This window comes from Trachurus japonicus, chromosome 8 (assembly GCF_045865225.1).
Source record: "Trachurus japonicus isolate A0001 chromosome 8, Traja_1.0".
Classification (NCBI taxonomy): domain Eukaryota; kingdom Metazoa; phylum Chordata; class Actinopteri; order Carangiformes; family Carangidae; genus Trachurus; species Trachurus japonicus.
In genome coordinates, this window is record NC_140914.1 from 6,045,199 (window position 1) to 6,065,019 (window position 19,821).

The 19,821-nt window shown below is 44.2% G+C and overlaps 3 protein-coding genes and 1 long non-coding RNA gene across 4 annotated transcripts; 3 read left to right on the forward strand and 1 right to left on the reverse strand.

Annotated features, from left to right (window-relative positions):
• Nucleotides 1-174: 174 nt before the first annotated feature.
• Nucleotides 175-16,281, reverse strand: rundc3aa (RUN domain containing 3Aa). The gene is made up of 12 exons (XM_085783419.1): nt 16,258-16,281; nt 14,776-15,005; nt 6,414-6,529; nt 6,018-6,151; nt 5,719-5,804; nt 5,422-5,511; nt 4,199-4,279; nt 3,950-4,115; nt 3,684-3,841; nt 2,626-2,739; nt 2,417-2,523; nt 175-1,178 (listed from the first exon to the last, which is right to left on the reverse strand). Exons 1-12 carry the CDS (start codon nt 16,276-16,278, stop codon nt 1,036-1,038), a joined length of 1,446 nt encoding a protein of 481 aa, XP_085639545.1. The 5' UTR covers nt 16,279-16,281; the 3' UTR covers nt 175-1,035.
• zwi (zwilling) lies at nt 6,755-10,599 on the forward strand. Its single transcript, XM_085783426.1, has 2 exons — nt 6,755-7,840; nt 10,365-10,599. Exon 1 carries the CDS (start codon nt 7,157-7,159, stop codon nt 7,403-7,405), a length of 249 nt encoding a protein of 82 aa, XP_085639552.1. The 5' UTR covers nt 6,755-7,156; the 3' UTR covers nt 7,406-7,840; nt 10,365-10,599.
• LOC146982424 (uncharacterized) lies at nt 8,798-11,568 on the forward strand. The gene is made up of 2 exons (XR_015036257.1): nt 8,798-9,459; nt 11,309-11,568. It is a non-coding gene; the product is annotated as an uncharacterized LOC146982424 (long non-coding RNA).
• Nucleotides 15,939-18,579, forward strand: rnf113a (ring finger protein 113A). The gene is made up of 9 exons (XM_085783425.1): nt 15,939-16,093; nt 16,970-17,049; nt 17,149-17,247; nt 17,359-17,466; nt 17,550-17,766; nt 17,868-17,957; nt 18,044-18,137; nt 18,225-18,331; nt 18,422-18,579. The coding sequence occupies exons 1-9, from the start codon at nt 15,988-15,990 to the stop codon at nt 18,487-18,489; spliced, it is 969 nt and encodes a 322-aa protein (XP_085639551.1). The 5' UTR covers nt 15,939-15,987; the 3' UTR covers nt 18,490-18,579.
• The last annotated feature ends 1,242 nt before the right edge of the window (nt 18,580-19,821 follow it).

Below are 19,821 nucleotides of genomic sequence, written 5' to 3' on the forward strand. Positions count from 1 at the left end.
GGGTAAATACAAGCTCACTATCTGCTTCATTTGCAGATTAATTTAATTAGTCCAGCTTCACTCACTTTATAACATTAAACCACAAGATGGAGCCAGACTACACACATAGCTCCAATAAAATACACATCAGTCTCTATACTGTGATACATACAGAGAGAGAGAGAGAGACGGGTACTAATGGAAAAAGGCATTTTATTGCAACAGAAAACAGAAAACAATCCAGTGATGTGTGTGTAAGATAAATAACATAGCTGGCTTCAGCTGAAGATCTGAGAGAAGAAACAAATAGCTGCACAGATTCAAACAAACTGCAACGGTTTGTGTCGCTGACGCATAATCGAGCAGGAAGACGATGTTTGATGTTTGATGTTTCAGAGGCGGCAGACCCGCTAACTTCATGTGGATAATTCATTATCATCATCATCATCATCATCATCATCATGACGTCACCTCTGTCTGTTGTAGCATCCAAAGAGCTGCAGGTGCTGTTTTTGTTTTGGTTGAATAACGAACGAATGAATGAACGAATGAACAGATGAACGAACAGGCCAAAGGAGCACGGACGATACTGATACTGAAAGAAAGACGACGAGGAAACAGTTGAAGGGAAAGAAGTCGATGCGGTGGAGGAGGAGGAAGAAGAGGAAGAGGAGGAAGAGGAGGAGGAGGAGGAGGAGGGGGGGGCGACAGAGGAGCTGCAGGATGATGGATGGATGGAGAGATTCACAGACAGTACGGAGGAGTGATGGATGGGAGAAGAGTGGAGCAGATAAGGCGAAGGAGAAGGAGGAGAAGTAGATGGATCCTTTCAGGTTGGAGACGACGAGTACAAAAATCCGGACGACGACGACGAAGACGACGGACGGTCACGTTGGCTTCTCTTGGTGGACGGATGAAGAGGAAGAGGAGGAGGAGGAGGGAGCGGGGTTGCATTCAGGTGTTCTGGGCGTGGTCAATGCAGCATCACCAGGCAGACGGGCTGAAAGGGGGGGGGGGGTTCTGGTGGGTTCTGGTGGGTTCTGGGTAGCGGAGCACCTAGCTGGGGGAGAGCGCGGGGCTGGGCTCGGCGCTGATGTTCACCAGACACTCGCTGGACTTGAGGCTGGCCAGAGACTTGGAGCTGGGTAAGGAGGCCAGGGAGCCACACAGACCCAACATGGAGGGAGTGTTGTCCTTTCCTGCACACGGATAACACACACACACACACACATACAGACACACACACACACAATAAACATGAGCGATGTGATGGTGCATAGCTCAAACTGCCCACAGGCATCAAGCCGGCCTTTGTATGAGCATGTACATGTGCAGGGGAGGCTGGCTGCCACTGAAAGGCCTTTATACTGCAGGGAGGAGCACACACACACATATCACATCTGTGGGAGGACAGGACAGAGTGTAGCTCAATAACAAACTGATTCAACCAAACATCAATGTCTGAAGTTGCGATGGAAATGTAGTGATGGAATAGTTCAACATTTTGGCAAATTGGCCCATTGCCATAATCCCTATAGTCATAGCAGTAGGTTCGTTACCTTTAATTGTCGGTGTAAGCTATTTTTAGAACGGCGGAGCAGAGCCGCGAGCTGCTCAGAGCTATGCTATCGGAGGCTAATGGGATTTCTTGGTTTCCCTCATCAAACTCATCAAATACACAATCCAACAACTCCAAAACGCTCTGGTGGACAAGTTGTGACTAGGGGTGGGACGATAAGAAAATGTCATTATCGCGATAATAAAGGAAATAGACTCCTGCCGTAACAAGCACAAAATATACCTATTACCTAGCATGCCTAATGCACAAAATTGTAAACATGCAAAGCTATCGGCGACCACAGTGTTAAGGAAATTCAATTTTGGGATACCTAGAACCTGCTTATAAACTGCAGTGGAGGACTTTATCAGATTATTGTACAAAAAATAAAAAAAGAGTTGCCAGTTTTGAAAGGCTAACGTGTATTTCGTTCGCCAGTAACGTTATAATTAGACCACGCTATGAGATAATAATGGAACATTACAAGATAGAGTTGTTTTAGGTAAATTCATGCAAAACCGCTGATGCGCGTTCCCGTTGGGGGCAGTTTTTCAGCAAGCAGTCTCTGCATTTATCTTGAGAACAACTCCGGCGTCTCATAACATTTCGTTATTATCTCATAGCGTGGTGAATGTGCAGGTCACAACTTGTCCACCAGAGTGTTTTGGAGTTGTTGGATTGTGTATTTGATGAGTTTGATGAGGGAAACCAAGAAATCCCATGAGCCTCCGTAGCGTAGCTCTGAGCAGCTCACAGCTCTGCTCCGCCGTTCTAAAAATAGCTTGCACCGACAATTAAACCTACTCCAAAACTATAGGGATTATGGCAATGGGCCAATTTGCCAAAATGTTGAACTATCCCTTTAAGAAGCAACCGGACCTGCTGAGGTCCAGGCGGCGTCTCCGTTCTGCCGCCCCTCGGTCTTCTGGGAGTCGGAGTTCAGACTGACTTCAGCTGACAGTTGCTCCAAACTGTGGAAACTCCTCCTGCACAGACACAAGTGTCATCACATGACAGCACAAGATAAATACTGAGTGTGAGTTCTTCTGGTTCAGAGAGGCTACAAACAAACGCTGTGTTGAGTTCACCTGCGGAACAGTTTGACATCGCCCTGGTTGTTAGTGATGGTGGACCACTGGTTGACCAGCGGGATGGAGAGATCTTTAACCAGATGGGAGGAATCACAGGGCATCAGCGCAGAGCTGAGAGAACAGAGGAGAAACAAGAAACAAGGGGTTGTTTAGTTTACAGTGTGTATTCACTGAGTTCTGTCATTTTTTAACAAAATAAAAATAAAACTCAACTTTGTTCTACGCACATCAGCATTCATAGTAAATATATGGTGAAGAAAAACAAATAAAGATATCAAGGAAGTATTTATTTTGTCTCTCTTACTCAGATATACTCAGACAGGTTTAGTTACAGCTCAAACCCTAAATTAACTGAACACAGCCCGGAGATGAAAGGTTAAGGTTAAACTTTATTCACTCCGGTTTGTCACAGCAGCATAAAAGAGAAACAGGACATTTGAGTACTAAATACATTTATATATCATAATCTATATAAAATTGTACAAAAAATCAAATATAATGCATAAAAATACTTTAAAAAATACTGTGCTCTCTGCTTGCTGGATAGAATAACAGATTCAAAAGTGCTTATTGGAAGACAAACAAAAGATAAAAGCAGTTTTAAAGTGCAAGGGAATAAAGGTGCTACAGCTGATAATGACCTACAACACCACATTACACATTCTTAACATCAATGTTAATAAATGAAACTGGAGATTTGTGTGTCTGTGTGTGTTTGTTGTTCTGATGAAACAAGAAGCATTTAACCATTAGGCGTGTGTTTTAAAATCAGATGCGTCGAGTGAAAAATGTGCATTACATCATGCAAACTGCAACTGCATTAAAACTTTATTGTCTTTTCTTGTATAGAGGAAAATGTAGACCAGTGAAAAAAAAATTGAAATGAAAACATGATTATTATTTTAAAACTCCTCATTAATCCTCTGCTTTACACATGTGTATCCAGACAGGCTGCAGTGATGATAGTTGTAGTTTGGATGTTTAATCAGGTGAGTGTGATGCAGTGTGTGTGTGTGTGTGTGTGTGTGTGTGTGTGTGTGTGTGTGCTCCCTCACAGTTGGGCCTGCAGCTCCAGGACGACGGCCTCCAGCTCCTTCTTCTCCTGCTGGCCCTGCACCGTCAGCTCCTCCACCTTGGCCCTCAGACGCTTGTTCTCCGTCTCCACGTTCTTCAGCTGCGACTCCCGCAGGCGCACCAGCTCCTCCAGGTAACCCTGGTAACACCATACACACACACACACACACACACACACACACACAGAGGAGATGTTGACTTGTGTGTTTAAACAGCAGGAATCTGGTTTTAAAAGCTTGTGCGTCACCTTCTGGGCGTAGACGATCTTGAACCTCTGCTCCATCTTGCGACACTTGTTGCTCCAGCTCTCCTCGTCCGTCACCAGGGGGATGTAGGGATGCTCGGGGACGCTCTCCTCGCTGTTGCTGCTGTCCACGCTGCGCCGGTCCTCCTCGTCGCTCAGGTAGTCGTAACTGCACAACAGAGAGGGGGAGGAGAGAGTTACACAGAAGTACAGACACACAAAGGTGACATGAAGGGACGAGATCAGTCTCACCTCTGAGTGAACTTCAGGTAAGGCGTGTAGTCGATCACAGCTGGAGATTTCCCGTCCAGAGTCTCTCCCTTCAGGCAAAAACTGCACAGACACAGACACACAATCCATCAGTAAATATCTGTGTATTCAATAAGCAGTCATCTTAAACCTAAATTATTTTTAACTTTGTCAAAGTATGAAGTATTTTAATAACTGTCTGTTCCTATTTCCTTCTGTTAAGAAATATGTTTTATACCTGAATGTTTGTGACGTGCGACTACGGATGGAAAGTAGCTAGTAAGCTAAATCCTGTACAAAGCATCTCCTCTCATTTTGAGACTAATGTTATTTTGTACATTGTCCCTGATACAAATAAACTTATTAAACTAAATTATTAAAATGCAGCAGAGAAGCCAAATATAGAAAAATGTTTATTCTGCTGATGTTCACATGAAGAGGATAAACGGCCACTTTTTACACTGCACATGTTTCATTTATGTTGCTACCGTCATAAGTGATGTAGAAATACATTAAACATGAGAGAGTGCACATACATCTCTTACCACTGTGCATTATTGATGAATACATACTAACGACCAACAGATGTATTAAATGTAGGAGCTGAGAGCTCAGACCAGGTCACAGAGAGGAAGTTTCTGGGTCCTGGTCTGTTCTTACTGCATCTGCTGATGATAATATCCAGCTCTTTGAAACCAATGAGAAAAATACAATTGTCCATTTTAAATGAACGTTTAGATCCCATAAAGACTGGCGACTGTGTTCAGCTCAATGCTCAGAAGATAATAACTTTCAATATCCAGTTTTTGAGTGGCTTAGAAATGTAGGTGTCATGGCCAAACATGTTTTGTATTTATTTTATTGTGTTACTCCTTGAAGTTTTGTTTTGTTTTTCATGATGTAAAGCCCTTGTGATTCTATCTATGAAAATTGCTGTATAAATACATTTTTCCTCACTAATTTGAATATATTTTTGATTTCATTTCAGAAATGAGATTTTTTTTTTAGAATTTTAGCATGATCTGTACTTCCAATATAGAAAATAGTAAATTTCAAACTCTTTCCCAGTTCCTAATATTAGGCCAAAAAACAATGTGACAGCCATAGAAGGTTGGGTGACCCTAACAAATAAAATATACTGTAGTATAAATATAATCCAGTGGATGATGGATGTACTTATATACTGAACCATCCAGTACGTCTGCAGTGTGATTCACTGTCTTCACCTGAAGTCGATGGCGCTCAGTCCAATCAGCATGCCGGTCAGAACCGTGGCCTCCTCCCTCAGCATGATGGCTCCGTCGTCGTAGAACCTCCTGTCAGGTGAACAGGTGGTTATAATAGTCTGTGAGAAGTAAATCTACCTGCAGAGGCTTTTAGAGCCTGGCTGATGTTCTGTGTTTGTTTTGTTTTTTTAATTTTACACTTATTGGGATGAGCACACACTCACAATGATGTACAATATGTGACTAAAATATACAAAGTGAAATTTGCGGATTGTCTCTTTAACTGGTGACTCTGACCTGGTCGTTCTCGTGTCCCTCAGAGCCGTGGACACATATTCAGACAGACGCTTCTCCATCAGCGCCACTCGAATCCATGCCCGGCCCTACGGCACAACGTGGAGACGTGAGTAGAACAGAGGGCACACACACACACACACACACACACACACACACACACACACACACACACACACACACACACACACACACACCACACACACACACACACACACACACACACACACACACACACACACACACACACACACACACACACACACACACACACACACACTTGTGCATGCAGATCCCCTTGCCTTGGCTCGTGATGTGCTGATGTTCTCTATGTTTTCGATGCTGGCGATGCAGTTGTTCTGCACCTTGCAGCACGCCAGCCGGATGTACTCCCAGAAGCTGCGCTGTCCATCTGAGCTGAACCAGCTGCCTGAACCTGCTCCAAGATTTAAACACAGCAGTGAATCATCTGAGCTCCGACAGCAGCCCACACTGTCGGCCGCCACGGCAACATCACAGCTGGCTGTATCATCACACCTGAGTTTGGCTTTTTGTGTCTATGGGTATTTCCTGCAGTGATGTGTGTAGTTCTACTCTGTTTCCATTTTATACATAAAAATAAACACATTTTGCATAAATAAGAACTGATTTGTCCATTTGTCCATCTCCCCTGAGCTGAGTGTTACCTGCAGTGTTACCTTTGAAGCGGTGGCTGAGGATGTGCTCTAAAATGGCGGCAAAGTTAATAAATTCCTCGGATGAGTCATCTATGGGCTCTGCTGTGTACTTTTCTAGGAGAGTCTTTACAGAGAACCTGAAATAGAAGCAAACACAGAGAGAAAAAGGAATTAGAAAAAAAAAACACAGACAAAAAAAGAAGCTACTTCACAGAAGTGAAGAGTTTGAACTTTGGGCTGGTTCCCTGGGCACAAGCCTCTTAGAAGCGGCCGTGTACTGTAACCACGCAGACAAACGTGCTACTGTATCTGAACCCTGAAACAACAGCGGGGAGGAGGGTTTTTTCTCTTTTTTTGGAGCCGCGCCATCTTATCATACTGAGGTCACCCCAATTGTCTTGTGTACTGCACAATGTTCCCTTCAGTGCTTTGGCAGTGTTATCATGAAAACAATACAATTACTGCCCTGTCTTCTCAGCCTTTGTGCATGCTGCGCTTCCAGGTCCTCTTGGGTCTCGTCCCTCTGGGGCACCGGCCAGCATCAAAGAATGATCAAATAACCCCCCCCCTCCTTACCCCCCCCTTCTCATCTATACATGGTGGTCTGATCTATTTAGGGCTGCTGCTGCCGCTTTGGCTTTTTTGACCTCACACACGCTGGCCCGGCCGCCGCGCCAACAGGGAAGAGGCTACTACGCAGCGTGCAGCTTGCATGTTAGGAGCCGTGATCCGGGCACGGGCTCAGGCTGACCGCCTCTGCTTCCATGGGCAACACTAGCATCACCGAGGGCAAGACGGCCCTGGCAGTGGGAAGCACCTCCATAGCCAGGGGGAAAACCACCGTCTCCATGGGCAAGTCCTCCATCTTCAGGGGAGTGACCACCACCTCCATGGGAGACTCTACCATTCAGAGGCAGAAGACGACCGTGGCTCTGGGACGGGCCAGCTTCAGCCGGGGAACCACCACCACCTCCTTCCGCAAAGCCTTGACGTCCAAGCGCAGGAACACCTAGATGGAACGGACGCCTGGAGCCAGGGCTAAGACACCCAAAGAATCTAAGCAGCCCAAAACAGACTCTAATAATGAGTGGAAAACCACATTCTCCACAAGCAAGACCTCCTTCACCAAAGGCAGGGTTTCGATCCTGAGGACCAAGACCGCCTTCTCCTGGGGTAAATCCGCCATCTCCTGGAGCAGAACCACCGTGACTTTGGGCAACGCCAGCGTAGCGGCGGGCACCACATCCGTCACACGAGGGGAGACCACGAGCTCCCTCACCACTCTGACATTCACTCATGGGACCAAGTCCGTGTCTGTGGTCAAAACCACCCTCACCAGGGGCAAAGAGACGCACAGCAACGTCTACTGGGATTTTCACACATGAATCCTCCGCACACTTAAAAAAAACAAAAACCCACGGATGTGTCTGTCCGGTCGGTTGTAGCAGGTCAGTAGTGTAAATAGTGAATAATAAAACAAAGAGCTGCTATGTTTTGTGATCACTGTGTTTGTATCACCTGTACACGTGAGCTGCCCGGCCGACGGCTCTGTAATCAACAGCCGTGTGATGCAAATGTGTCGGCGATGAGACGATGGGTTTATGTCGACGTCAACGTGGCAGGGAGGGAAGGCATGTGTGATGTATGTGGAGACACAAAGAGAGTGTGTGTGTTGTGTGTGTGTGTGTGCTTTAAATCAGCAGTATTCTCCTGTATGCTGTGTGCATGTGTAGTCGTCACCAACATGTCTACATCTCTGGTGTATTTGCGGATGCTGCAATAACGTTTCTGCTACATATTCAACAGCAAACTCAGTTTTGAAGTAGAAAACTGTACAAGCTGACTGATGTAACGGTGCTTATAAAAGTAACATGTCTAAACACTGCTTGGCTTGATTGTTTTGTACATAGAGCTGATTATTTTATGGGATATTCAATCATCTAAATTACACAAAATGGGGAAATAATAAAGACTGGGTTGCTGTAATGAGTTTTAAACAGTGCAACAGAGACTGTAATGGATGATAAACCCAGAGCAGGGGACCACACCTAGAGCTCAAACGGAGGGACGACACAGTTAGAGGATGGGAGCAAAATCAAAGCCTAAAACACATCAGGGAACATGAAGACATTCATCCGTTCTCTTATCAAATCTGACAGCATGCAGCTCAGTTTACATATGGTCTATACGGCCGTGCACACAGGGAATGTCTTACAATCAGAGGCTATAGGGAACAATGGCTCAGAAGAAAGTGATGTCACCGCAGATTGTCCCCCTTTTTCAACAATGTGTCCTTCAACCGTCCGGTGTCGTCGTCGTGGCGGCGGGACAATCGCTCCACTGTCCCCAGCCTCCCCGGATAGGCTGTGGCCACCTACGGCTGCCTCTGTCCATTCACGGGGACACATGGGCGGTATGTGGCCTTCCAGAGCCCACGTCGACCAGCTCAACGAGGGCATTATGCGCCACGGGGGTCGCGCTATCCACGCGTAGCATTCTGGTCTGCTCCGGATCGCTGGCTGATGTTACTATTACCCCTGAGGTCCCGCCGAGCAGGGTGACGCCGCATGAGCAGTGTGAGATGCGTTGTGTCGAGTGAGCCGGGCCGAACCCCACCGTCGATTCTGGGTCAGGAAGACGAAGACGAGCTTCTCCTCAATGGGCAACACCAGCTTCTCCGAGGGGAAGACGGCCCTAACCCTGGGCAACACCAGCATCAAGAGGGGGAAGACCAAGCTCGCCATGGGGAACTCGTCCATCAGCCGGGGCAAGAGCACCACGTCTCTGGGCTCCTCCACCATCACCAGCGGGAAGACCAAGATCTCCCTGGGCGCCGCCTCCTTCAGCCGAGGCACCACCAGCACGTCTTTTCGGAAAGCCCTCTTCCCCAAGCGCAAGACGCTCTAGATGAGAGCGCAGCCGGTCGCCGGGCGGGGGGGAGAAGAAGAAGAAGAAAACAACAGCACCATCGCAGAGAACTGATCCGACCGAGAGCGAAAACTGGATTAAATTTACCTTTGGAGCTTTGACTTGTTGTGGCCAATGCCGGATTTTATCGAGGACACAGGTCAGTGGCGTTTTTTTTTTAAATAAATGTTTTCTGCAGAGACTGAGCAGCAGCCTACGCACAGCAGAGCTCTGTGGTGTTCAAATGCACTGGACAGGTGACGGCAGTTTGTTAAGAGAGCATGAATACTGTGAGTTGGTGCAGGAAATTTAAGCTTTGCATTGCTCTGACTTGGACTTTGTGTTGGGGAATCCCTTCAGGAAAAATATGACTTTTCTGTGTAAGAGTTAAGACGAGGAGTTCAACTGGTATTAAATCAGATTTCCTGTTTGTGCAACTGCCTGTGACAGAATATTACATGTAATGCAGTAACTCCTCATTGCGTGGAGAGCTGGGCCTGTTGGGAACCCGATGGGAAACCATGGGATGATCCAGGACTGATGGCTCAGCTTCATTTTGTTGATGTGACGATGATGTGGCATCAAAAATCGGCCTGATAAAGTGACAGCGTTAACTCAAAGGGAACATGACAGCAGATGCTTGTAAATGAACTGAAGAGCTTTGATGTGGAGGCGTGGAGGTGGGTGGAGGGGGGGATCACTGGCGTGCCTTAAATGCAAATGGATGGAGTGGAATAGCAACATGCTCTTGGTACGATTTGACACTGAAAAACAACTGCAGGACTTCTGACAAGCTTCTTTTGTGCCTCCTCTCACTCGGCCTGGACGGCGGCCAAGCCCACTCTCTTTTTAAATGCCCGTCTTGTTCTCCTCTCTCACCGCTCTACTGTACTTACACAAGTAGTGTTTGATCTGCAGCAGCACCACTCATCTACCTGCCTAACCCTCACGCTAACTCTCAGCTTTTAACCGTTATCCTCCCTCCCTCCTTCATAAATGTCTCCCTGACTCCTTCTCCTTTCTGTTTCTCTCTCTCTCTCTCTCTCTCCCTCTTTCTCTCTTCAGTCCTGGCATAACCAGCAGGATCAGATGACACAGGCGGACTCCTCACTGGCCGCAGCATTGTGTAACACCAGCCAGTGCTGTGTTTATCGTCCTGGACTGTTTGGGGGGAGAAGTTCTGTCCTGTCCTGTCCTGCCCTGGATCGGCACATATACAGCCCCAGAGAACGAATGTCTTGTGCTCCCGTTAATATTATTAAATTAAGATTAATTTTGATCATTTGGGCCACATCCAAATCCAAAAAGATCTAAAAAAAAAAAAGAAAAAGAAAAAGAAAAAGAAAAAGGAAACTGCAACTACTACAGCAGGGTGTGTCTCTCTCTCACCCACCCCCTCTGTGCAGCAGGCGTCCAGGCAAAGTGTTTCATGGTCAGAGGAGGTGTCGGTGGATCGGGGTGAAAGAGGGAGTTGGTCTGAGCAGCAGTGAGAGGGTGAATCAGGTGTTAGAGAACGACAGAGGGGGGGTTTAAAAACAAAACAAAACAAAAAAAGAGAGAATAACTTGGTGTGATGGTGAGAGAGCAGGCGGAGTCTTTGGGCCGGGGTCTTGGTTTTAGTGAAACTTCTGCTGTAACTTCACATACTTGACAAAAAAAAAAGTAAAAAAAAATAAGTAGATCATCTGGAAATCTGGAGAAAAAAAACTGAAAAAAGATTTGTTGACATTTCCTTTTACAAAAATGGAACAATGGGGTCGAGGTGGAACAGAGTGATGCAACTATTTCTCAGAGGAAAAAAAACAAAGCAAAACAAAACAAAAGAGCTGCCCACTTGCAGAGGCATGTCCAGCTGATGATGTGAATATGTATTTGTGTTTTTACGAGAGTACAGAGCGTTACATTCTCGCCACACCCTCCTTCCCCCACCTAACCCCCCCCCCCCCCCCCTCTTGTTTACAGGAAGCATCTCACAAACACCTCACTCATCTTATCTTATGTTTTCTTAGGTCCACCGTGTCCACAACATCAGCATGCTCCTCCGGTCACGGATGACAGCAGCGTGACAGCTCTTAGCCAGACCGAGGCAACACAACACAACACAACACGACACAACACAACACAACACAGCAGTACATTTGCAGAACATTAAGAGGCCTGTAAACTGCCGACTGCTGATCTCCACCATTTTGTTCAGCTCAGCTCAGATAAACAAAGTTAACCCAGAGTAACAAGAAAATTCCCCTTGTTCGGCTGCAGGAAAGGGCTCTTGAGATAAAAACCTGTTGCTAGTGGCAACAGCACAGAGATACAGGCGATGGCGATGACACTGCTGTCGCCGCGGACCTGATAAATATCAGCAGGCCTCTGGAGAGCCATTAAAACTAAATTCCTTTGGATATTTTGGACATCTGAACTATTTCTTTCAGTCTCGGTAGCCGACACACGCCTCTGCAGGGTGATACGATTTTGGGCCATGATGAATCATTTGGATAAAATTTAAACTCGTCCTATAAGTTGCAAGGTTTCCTAGTCATTATTATTTGTAATCATGAGTGGTGAATTTGGTTTATTTACAGAGTGTGTTACTGTAAAGCCTCTGAGTCCCTGACACAGGAACTGTTCCCTGTGGTGGTGCAAACATTTGATCAGGTTTTCCTTTATTATCCATACTTGTCCATTGCTGTACATAATGTAATGTGTCTCTAATTAAAGTTGTTTCATTCTGTTCAGTACGACACTGTGGCACTGAAATGCCGGACGCAAGTTTCTGTGCCTGACACTGGCCCACTGTGACGCCAGGTCAAGTTGAAATACACATTTAAAAAAAGGACTGTGATGACGACAGTGCTGAGGAACATCAGACAACAACATGTGAACTTCTTGGCCCTTTAGAATAAAAAAAGAAAAACAGAAACAGTGTCCCACAAATACGATATAACTTCATCAAATGAACTGTTTGGGAATTGAAAATGTTAATCTGTGTGTGTGCTGATTGTATGTTAAACGTGTACGAAGGAAGAAGAAGAGGTCAGGTTTTATACATATACACACGTGTATTAGGGGAAAAAATAAATAAACGCTTAGCTTGGTGTACTAATGTTGCACTAACGTCAGCTTAGCTACTGTCGCCAGGCAGCGGTCCGCGGCGCTGTGCCTCAGTCAGCACCACGGCGCCGGGATCCTGTATCCTGACGCCCAGCCAGAGGGTCACTGCTGATTCAGGATCTCCCACCTGTTTGACTGCAAGATCACAACAACCCACGACTACTTGAATCACCTCTGACCAGAGCGACATCAAGAACAACAACGTAAAAGGAGGAAGACGAGGAGGACGAGCCCTCGAAGTTGAACCTAATCATTGTCATGTTGTTCATTAGGAACTGGAAAGAAAACTGTGTAGTATAAGCGTTACTGATGGAAAAAGCTGTTTGAGATTTAGTTCCGTCTTGTCCTGTGTGTTTGTCATTAAAACGCTTAAATGATTAAATCGGCCTTAGCGCAGTCAGGCCAGACTGAAAACAACAGTGTTGCTGTGCCCTCACTAATCTCTATGTGTCGTGAGTCCACCGTGAGAAGAACTTTTCTTTCTTTGCATGTATGCTCTGTGTGAAGTTGTGTTGTTTTCTGTATATGTCACTAAAACCGCAGAAAGGACCTTGGTCAGAAAGGTACTGGAATAAAAACGCTTGATTGTGTGTTGATGATTTCAGAGTCTTTTTCCATTTCTTTGTCTTTTTGAGAAAAGAAAAGAGAGCTAATGTTGCATGATGTCACTTTTATAGAGCTCCTGCTCACCGTGCCTGTCTGCACAATCATTTATGACTCTAGTCAATTTGCAATTCAAGTCCATACTAATGTTATAATAAATTTTTACAAGAGAACCATAAAACTATCAAAACTCTCACAGTAAAGCTGTGATTATTCTGCAGATCTCGGCATATAAAAATACTGCAAAGCAGATTAGGTCAGTATAAATTTAACTTATCATATAGAGAAGAAATGATGAGTCGACTGACAGAAAATGAATCAATGATTATGGTATCTGAATTATTGCTTTAGTCATTTTTTAAGCAAAAATGCAAAACAACTATCTAGCTTCTCACGTATCATATTTTTGCATAGGTTTCAGTATTGGAGCATTATCACTTCTATCAGTGTTGTAATGTATATACAACACTGAGACACAGACGCTGAGTAACTGTAGTAATCCTGCAGATAATGTGAAAGGAAAATCCTAAAAAAAAACACACACAGTTCCTCTGTATCACTGTAACAATGTCAGATTATCGATGCAAAACAATAATGTATGCACATTTGTATATATTCTGCCGCAAAAACAAAAAGTCACTGACTTTCCCAGAGGCACTTTAGTCACAAGACGCATGAAGAACGCTATGGTTACTCCATGGTGGACTGATTTCATACTCATCATGCAATATTCAAGGAATAATATCAAATAAATAAATAATACCAGTCATCAGTCATGTTGACTAAGGCTTTTACTGCTGATACTTGGCCAAAACTACTTTCATTTTAGTAACTCGTGACCCACGAAAGGTCGGCATCATCTGTACTGTACTGAATGTAAAAGCAGCCACGCACCTTAGCCTGTAATATCTAAAAACTGTTTCCAGGACGGGTCGAAGATGTTTTTATATAAAACTGGAACGTGCTGTGAAGTTGAAAACGTCTCATAACCAGAGTTCAGATTCGTCTGAGCTCTGACTGTTAAACTGGTGGATGGTGATCTCTCTGATGCACAGGAAATCTCATCCATAACCAGTACAAGACAGTGACTTATGGGAGCCATATAAAGACTGCACACATCACCGTCCATCAGCACTCAGTGCACCGTGAGGACCACTGATGGGGGGAGGAGTCCTTGCACTGTTCCCAGTGTCCTTGTCCCATACAACCACTGAACCTGACTGAGATGGTGAAGGAAACCTCCTGTTTACTGTTGTGTTTTCTCCCCAGCTCTGTCACACCATTAATATTATCATCCCTTTATATTTTCATTCTTTTATACTCTAAAGAGAATGCACAGGAATCAAGCAGGTGGCCTGGCTTGTTAAAAAACAAACAACGAAAAAAAAAACCACAACAGACTTGCACTTTCCTATAACAGATGTTAGAGGGATATTAAATTAATGTGATAACAAACGTCACAGCAAAGAAAATGCAAATAATGACATGGAACACTACATTAAAGGGATGAAAAATAAATGTTTTCTCATCTACACAGCCGGGTGTGATCTGGCAGGGGTATGTCAACGCACCTGCCACCTCTTCATCCTTTAAATCTTCATTTTTATGTGGTATTTCCCATGCATTTTTGTAGGAGTATAGGCACAGGAGTCATATACATCCTCCATTGTGATGATGAGATTATAATTGAGAGGTGAGCAGAATGTATTTGCAGATAAATACAGCATGTCGGTGGTGTCGTGATGTGATGTGATGTGATGTATACCTGCAAACCGTGATGAGGTTTTTTCGCTCCACGCCGACGCTCCGGGCAGACGCCTTTTTCGATGACAAACCCATAGCCATTGCTGTCTGAATGCAGCCCGACTCCATCCAGCGGCGGCCCCGGGGCCTCTTCGGGATCCGTGCCCAGGCCAGGACCCCTCCCTCGGTGGGCCCTGTGTCCTCCAAACACCCGCTGTCCTCTGCGGGGAGCCACGGATGCTGCCTCTGCTGCTGGAGGAGAAGGACAGGATGCAAACGATCAGGGCAGGGGCAAGTTAGACACGGTTAAACCAACAACTTCTGGTAGGAAACCTTCAAAATAAAATACCAGCTGATTAGACAACGCGTATCGATGGGTAAAGAGACTTTTATTTTCATTCTCTATTTCCGGTTTCATTCAGCGCACGTCATTCGCTTGGCACAGCTGAGAGGCCAATTTCTTTTTCTTTTCTTTTTTTCGGTATCCAGCTTTTACAGTCTATGGTATCCAGATAATATATATATATATATATATATATATATATATATATATATTTTTTTTTTTTATATATATATATTATAAAAAAAATATATATATATTTTTTAATTCAAATTGACATACATTCTCGCACAGGAACATATTTTGCATCCCTCTTTCCAGAAAAACATATTTTTTTCATACAATAGAAATAGAAAAAAACAAATCTACAAGGCTCCACACAGAATAGCAACACAGCTATTCCAAAAATGTGTACATACTGAAAATAATAAAAAAAAATAAAAGGCACAACACAAAATGAAGGCATCACATTCTCTGCACAAACAAACAAACCACACATTGTTCTGCAGTCTCCACCATGTCATTATTTTTTTCATTTCCATCTGCCAGTAGATATAAAGAACTGAAGTAACTGAGAGGCCAAAATAAATGGCTTTAATACAACTTTCAAGCTAATATTATCAGGAAACAGACACTGCAAGAAATGTTTGTCAACTGATAAAGATCTCTGTAATCGATCTTTTGAGATTTTTAATGCTTAAAAAGTAAAGGTAAAAATAAAATACAATTCACACATATTTATTATTTTAGTGTCTGTGTCTGTAATCTGTTCTGTAGTTAGAATAAATTATTTATCAAAAGTAATGAGTCTAATAATGAACGATGGCTGCCTCCAAGGCGCTAGATGCCGCTGTGGCGACGACGGCTAATGTTTAGATAGTGGAGGTGGTAAAGATGGCGGAGTCCGAGGAGCCAAAAGCGGGTTCTTGCACTTTTCTGTTCAAAAAATCCACAAAAAAATTCTCCGGGCGAAAGAGAAAAGCAAGCAACAGCGATAAAGGTAATACTTACTATGTTATGTACCGGGTTTAATGTCTGAAATGACACAAGACGTCGCGCTGGCTACGCCGTAGTAGCTTCGTCAACTGAAAGGAAACGACACAAATTAGCTGTTGTTGTTGTTGTTCTCCTTGTTATGTGTTTTTTATGATATTTGTTACCTACCTGATTCACTAACGTCACCATTACTGACAAATACACGAGAATAATCTATGAAGGTGGTGAAATGGTCATGCGGCATTTGATTTACCTCGTAATTCTCATGGATAATCCCTATCAGGCCACCGGTTACTACTAGTAACTAAGGGTTAACGTTACACTACCTGAAGCGCACTGATGTATGGAACTACTTGTGTTCTACAGCCGTTAGTTCTGACCAATTTGGATGTATCACTCCGCTTTACTGGTTACATCAACGGTCGTTAGACCAAAGATACTCTATTTAGCATGCGTCTTCATCCATCCATCCAGTCATCTAATCATCTATAATCTAAACGAATTTAAACTAAACTTATTTAAGTGCACCGAACACAAGTATGTGGAACTAGTTTGTGAGTGACATGGAGCACTGCATTACACAATAAGTAATTTGATTGAATGAGAGACCTTTAACTACACGTATCACTCCGCCTTACAGGTGTTCATTAACCGAGAATAACCCATTATGTATAAGATAAATATATTTCTAGAAATAACATTTGAATTAAACTTGTATGGTTGTAAAACGAGGATTAAGAGAAAAAAAAGAAGCCTGGAAATAAAACATCACATCATAATCAACTGCTTCTTGTTACTATTAACAAATATGGCGGTCTGGATTTGCCATGTTGGAGCACATCATCCTGACTTGATGGAAATTTGTATTTTCTTCTTTCAGATGGCAGCAGTGAAGAGGAGCAGAGCTCTGTGGTGCGCCGAAACAAGAAAGACGGTCGAGTTAACCCCATGATTCAAAAGGTACCACTAAAATATTCTCAACATCATATTTTTTTAAATAATACTTTTTCAGTTAAATTGTGAGATGAACCATATTCTTATTGTCTTGTCCTTGTCCAGTCAAAGAAAGTGGAGAAAGACACTGTAACTTCCAGCGAGAGTGAAGAGGAAAAAGAAGCCAAGAAGGTCACCGTTGCCTACAAGTCCACACGCTCAGCGGTGAGTTGAGACTGTTTTCTTATATGTCTGTCTCAGTGGACTGTTACAGGAAGGATGGTTTAAATCTGACCTGAAGGACTCACCTTTCTGTCGAACTTCTGTCCAAAACAGAAACCAGAGGGACCAGAGGACATGGGAGCAACAGCTACATATCAGCTGGACACAGAGAAGGACAAAGATGCTCAGGCCATTTTTGAGAGGAGCCAGAAAATCCAAGAGGTAAAAAAGATGAAATGATGTCAGTCTTATACTCAGTTAATCTGTGTTGAGTTTTTCTTTTAACCTTTTCTCTCCTCCACCAGGAGCTGACAGGCAAAGAGGATGATAAAATCTACCGTGGGATGAACAACTATCAAAAATTCATCAAACCCAAAGACACCACCATGGGTAACGCCTCCTCCGGCATGGTCAGGAAAGGACCGATCCGAGCCCCCGACCACCTGAGAGCCACGGTCAGGTGGGACTACCAGCCGGACATCTGCAAAGACTACAAGGAGACCGGCTTCTGTGGCTTTGGAGGTGGATATATAAGCTTTGTACCAGTTAAAATATTAAAGTCAGCTGTTATAAATGAAAAAATCTTGGCCACTAATACCAGTGTTTTCCTCTCCTGCTCTCAGACAGCTGCAAGTTCCTCCACGACAGGTCGGACTACAAACATGGCTGGCAGATCGAGAGGGAGCTGGAGGAAGGCAGATACGGAGCCAATGGTGAGTTCAGGAGGAGTTCACGTCTTTTAGTTGTTATTGTTATGTCTGTGTCAGCATTTCCTTAACACCACCGTGTCGACACGTAGATGACGAGAACTACGAGGTGAGCAGCGACGACGAGGACATGCCCTTCAAGTGCTTCATCTGCAGGGAGTCTTTCAAGAATCCCATCATCACAAAGTGAGTCTCTCCTCTTCCTCTGTGCAGACTTTTTGTTTTTTTGTTCATCACTATGTGCATTGTGTTGACCCGTCCATTGTCTCCCAGGTGCAGGCACTATTTCTGTGAGGTCTGTGCTCTGCAGCACTACCGCAAGTCCAAGCGCTGCTACGTATGCAACACGCAAACCAACGGTGTCTTCAACCCAGCTAAAGGTAGGAAGAGTCTGTCGCTGTAGCTTCTGACAAATGGTAAAGAGTTCCTTCAGTCATGTTTTATATTATTTATTTACCTTTTTTATCTAGAATTGATCGCAAAGATGGAGAAACGCCAAGCTGCAACAGACCAACCGCCTTCAGATGAGGAAGATTAGCAGCATCTGAACCTGTTCAACCTCTCGCCCCCCTCTGACCCTGTCTGTATCTGTCTGTGTACATTTGGAATAAAATAACATTTTCTAGAAGCTTCACCGACTCGTTGTGTGTGTGTGGCCCATTAACAGGAAAAAAAAAACATTAAGTGAACAATGTTTATTATTGTTAAAGGTCAAGAAGTTTGACATTTGCAACACTTTGCTTTGTCCTCACTTTTGAAATACATGCAGACAAAACAAGCACCAATGTAACATTCACTTTTGACATAAGTAACATCACGCCCAGAGTAACTTGAAGGAAATGCAGACCTCTATGCTCTGAAGGTTAAAACTCAAACATGTGTTTTGTTTTTTACTTAAAGGGATAGTTCAACATTTTGGAAAATTTGCCCATTGCCATAATACCTATAGTCATAGCATTTGTCAGTGCAAGCTATTTCTAGATCAGCGGGGCAGAGATGTGAGCCGCGCAGCTAACGCAACTAAATACACAATCCAACAACTCCAAAACGCTCTGGTGGACAAGTTGTGACCTGCACATTCACCAAGCTATGAAATAATCATGTATAATTATGTAACATTATGACATATGAAGCAAATACTCTGAACTACTTGCGCTTTTGAAATCACTCCACCCAGCAGCCGTGTCTGGAATGTAGTTCCGGCTGCATTTGCCTCGAAAACAACTGTCTCGTAATGTTACATGATTATTTCATAGCGTGGTGAATGTGCAGGTCACAACTTGTCCACCAGAGCGGAGTTGTTGGATTGTGTATTTGATGAGTTTGAAGAGGAAAAGTGTCGTGCAGAGCTCACGTCTCTGCCCCGCCGATCTAAAAAATAACATGCACCGATAATTAAAGGTAATGAACCTACTCCTAAAACTACAGGGATTATTTATTGCGATGGGCGAATTTGCCAAAATGTTGGAACTATCTTTTTAACCTCTGTGCAGCAAAAGTGACATGTGAAGCATGAGATGATGATGATGTGGTTCACACGGTAACGCAGGCAGAGAGCGAAGAGATGCATGTACACGCTGTTTGTTTGTTTCGTTGACCCTCAGGATGAAGTTGACGCCCTCCATCTGGTGTGGAGGGCCCGTCTGTGTGTCTGTGTGTGTGTGTGTGTGTGTGTGTGTGTGCGCCCTTTACGGTGGTCTCGCTGAGCAGATGGGCCACATTCGGCGGCGGCGGCAGCGGCCATGTTCCAACAAGAGGTAGAGAATCCCCTCTGAATATTCAGTAGCAGCTTCCCACTGATGTGAAGGTTTGGGCTACTTCTACGTCCATGAACCGAGAGGAGTGATGCTGAGTTTTGGCTCCAGGGGGG

Excerpts from the sequence above, each read along its gene's own strand:
- rnf113a (XM_085783425.1), top strand. The coding sequence starts at position 15,988 with ATGGCGGAGTCCGAGGAGCCAAAAGCGGGTTCTTGCACTTTTCTGTTC. Across the intron at positions 16,094-16,969 it reads AGCAAGCAACAGCGATAAAG|ATGGCAGCAGTGAAGAGGAG; the intron begins GTAATACTTACT and ends TTCTTCTTTCAG. Across the intron at positions 18,138-18,224 it reads AAGAATCCCATCATCACAAA|GTGCAGGCACTATTTCTGTG; the intron begins GTGAGTCTCTCC and ends ATTGTCTCCCAG.
- zwi (XM_085783426.1), top strand. The coding sequence starts at position 7,157 with ATGGGCAACACTAGCATCACCGAGGGCAAGACGGCCCTGGCAGTGGGA.
- rundc3aa (XM_085783419.1), bottom strand. The coding sequence starts at position 16,278 with ATGGTGACGTTAGTGAATCAG. Across the intron at positions 4,280-5,421 it reads CTGAGCGCCATCGACTTCAG|TTTTTGCCTGAAGGGAGAGA; the intron begins GTGAAGACAGTG and ends GTGTCTGTGCAG. Across the intron at positions 2,524-2,625 it reads GATGTCAAACTGTTCCGCAG|GAGGAGTTTCCACAGTTTGG; the intron begins GTGAACTCAACA and ends GTGTCTGTGCAG.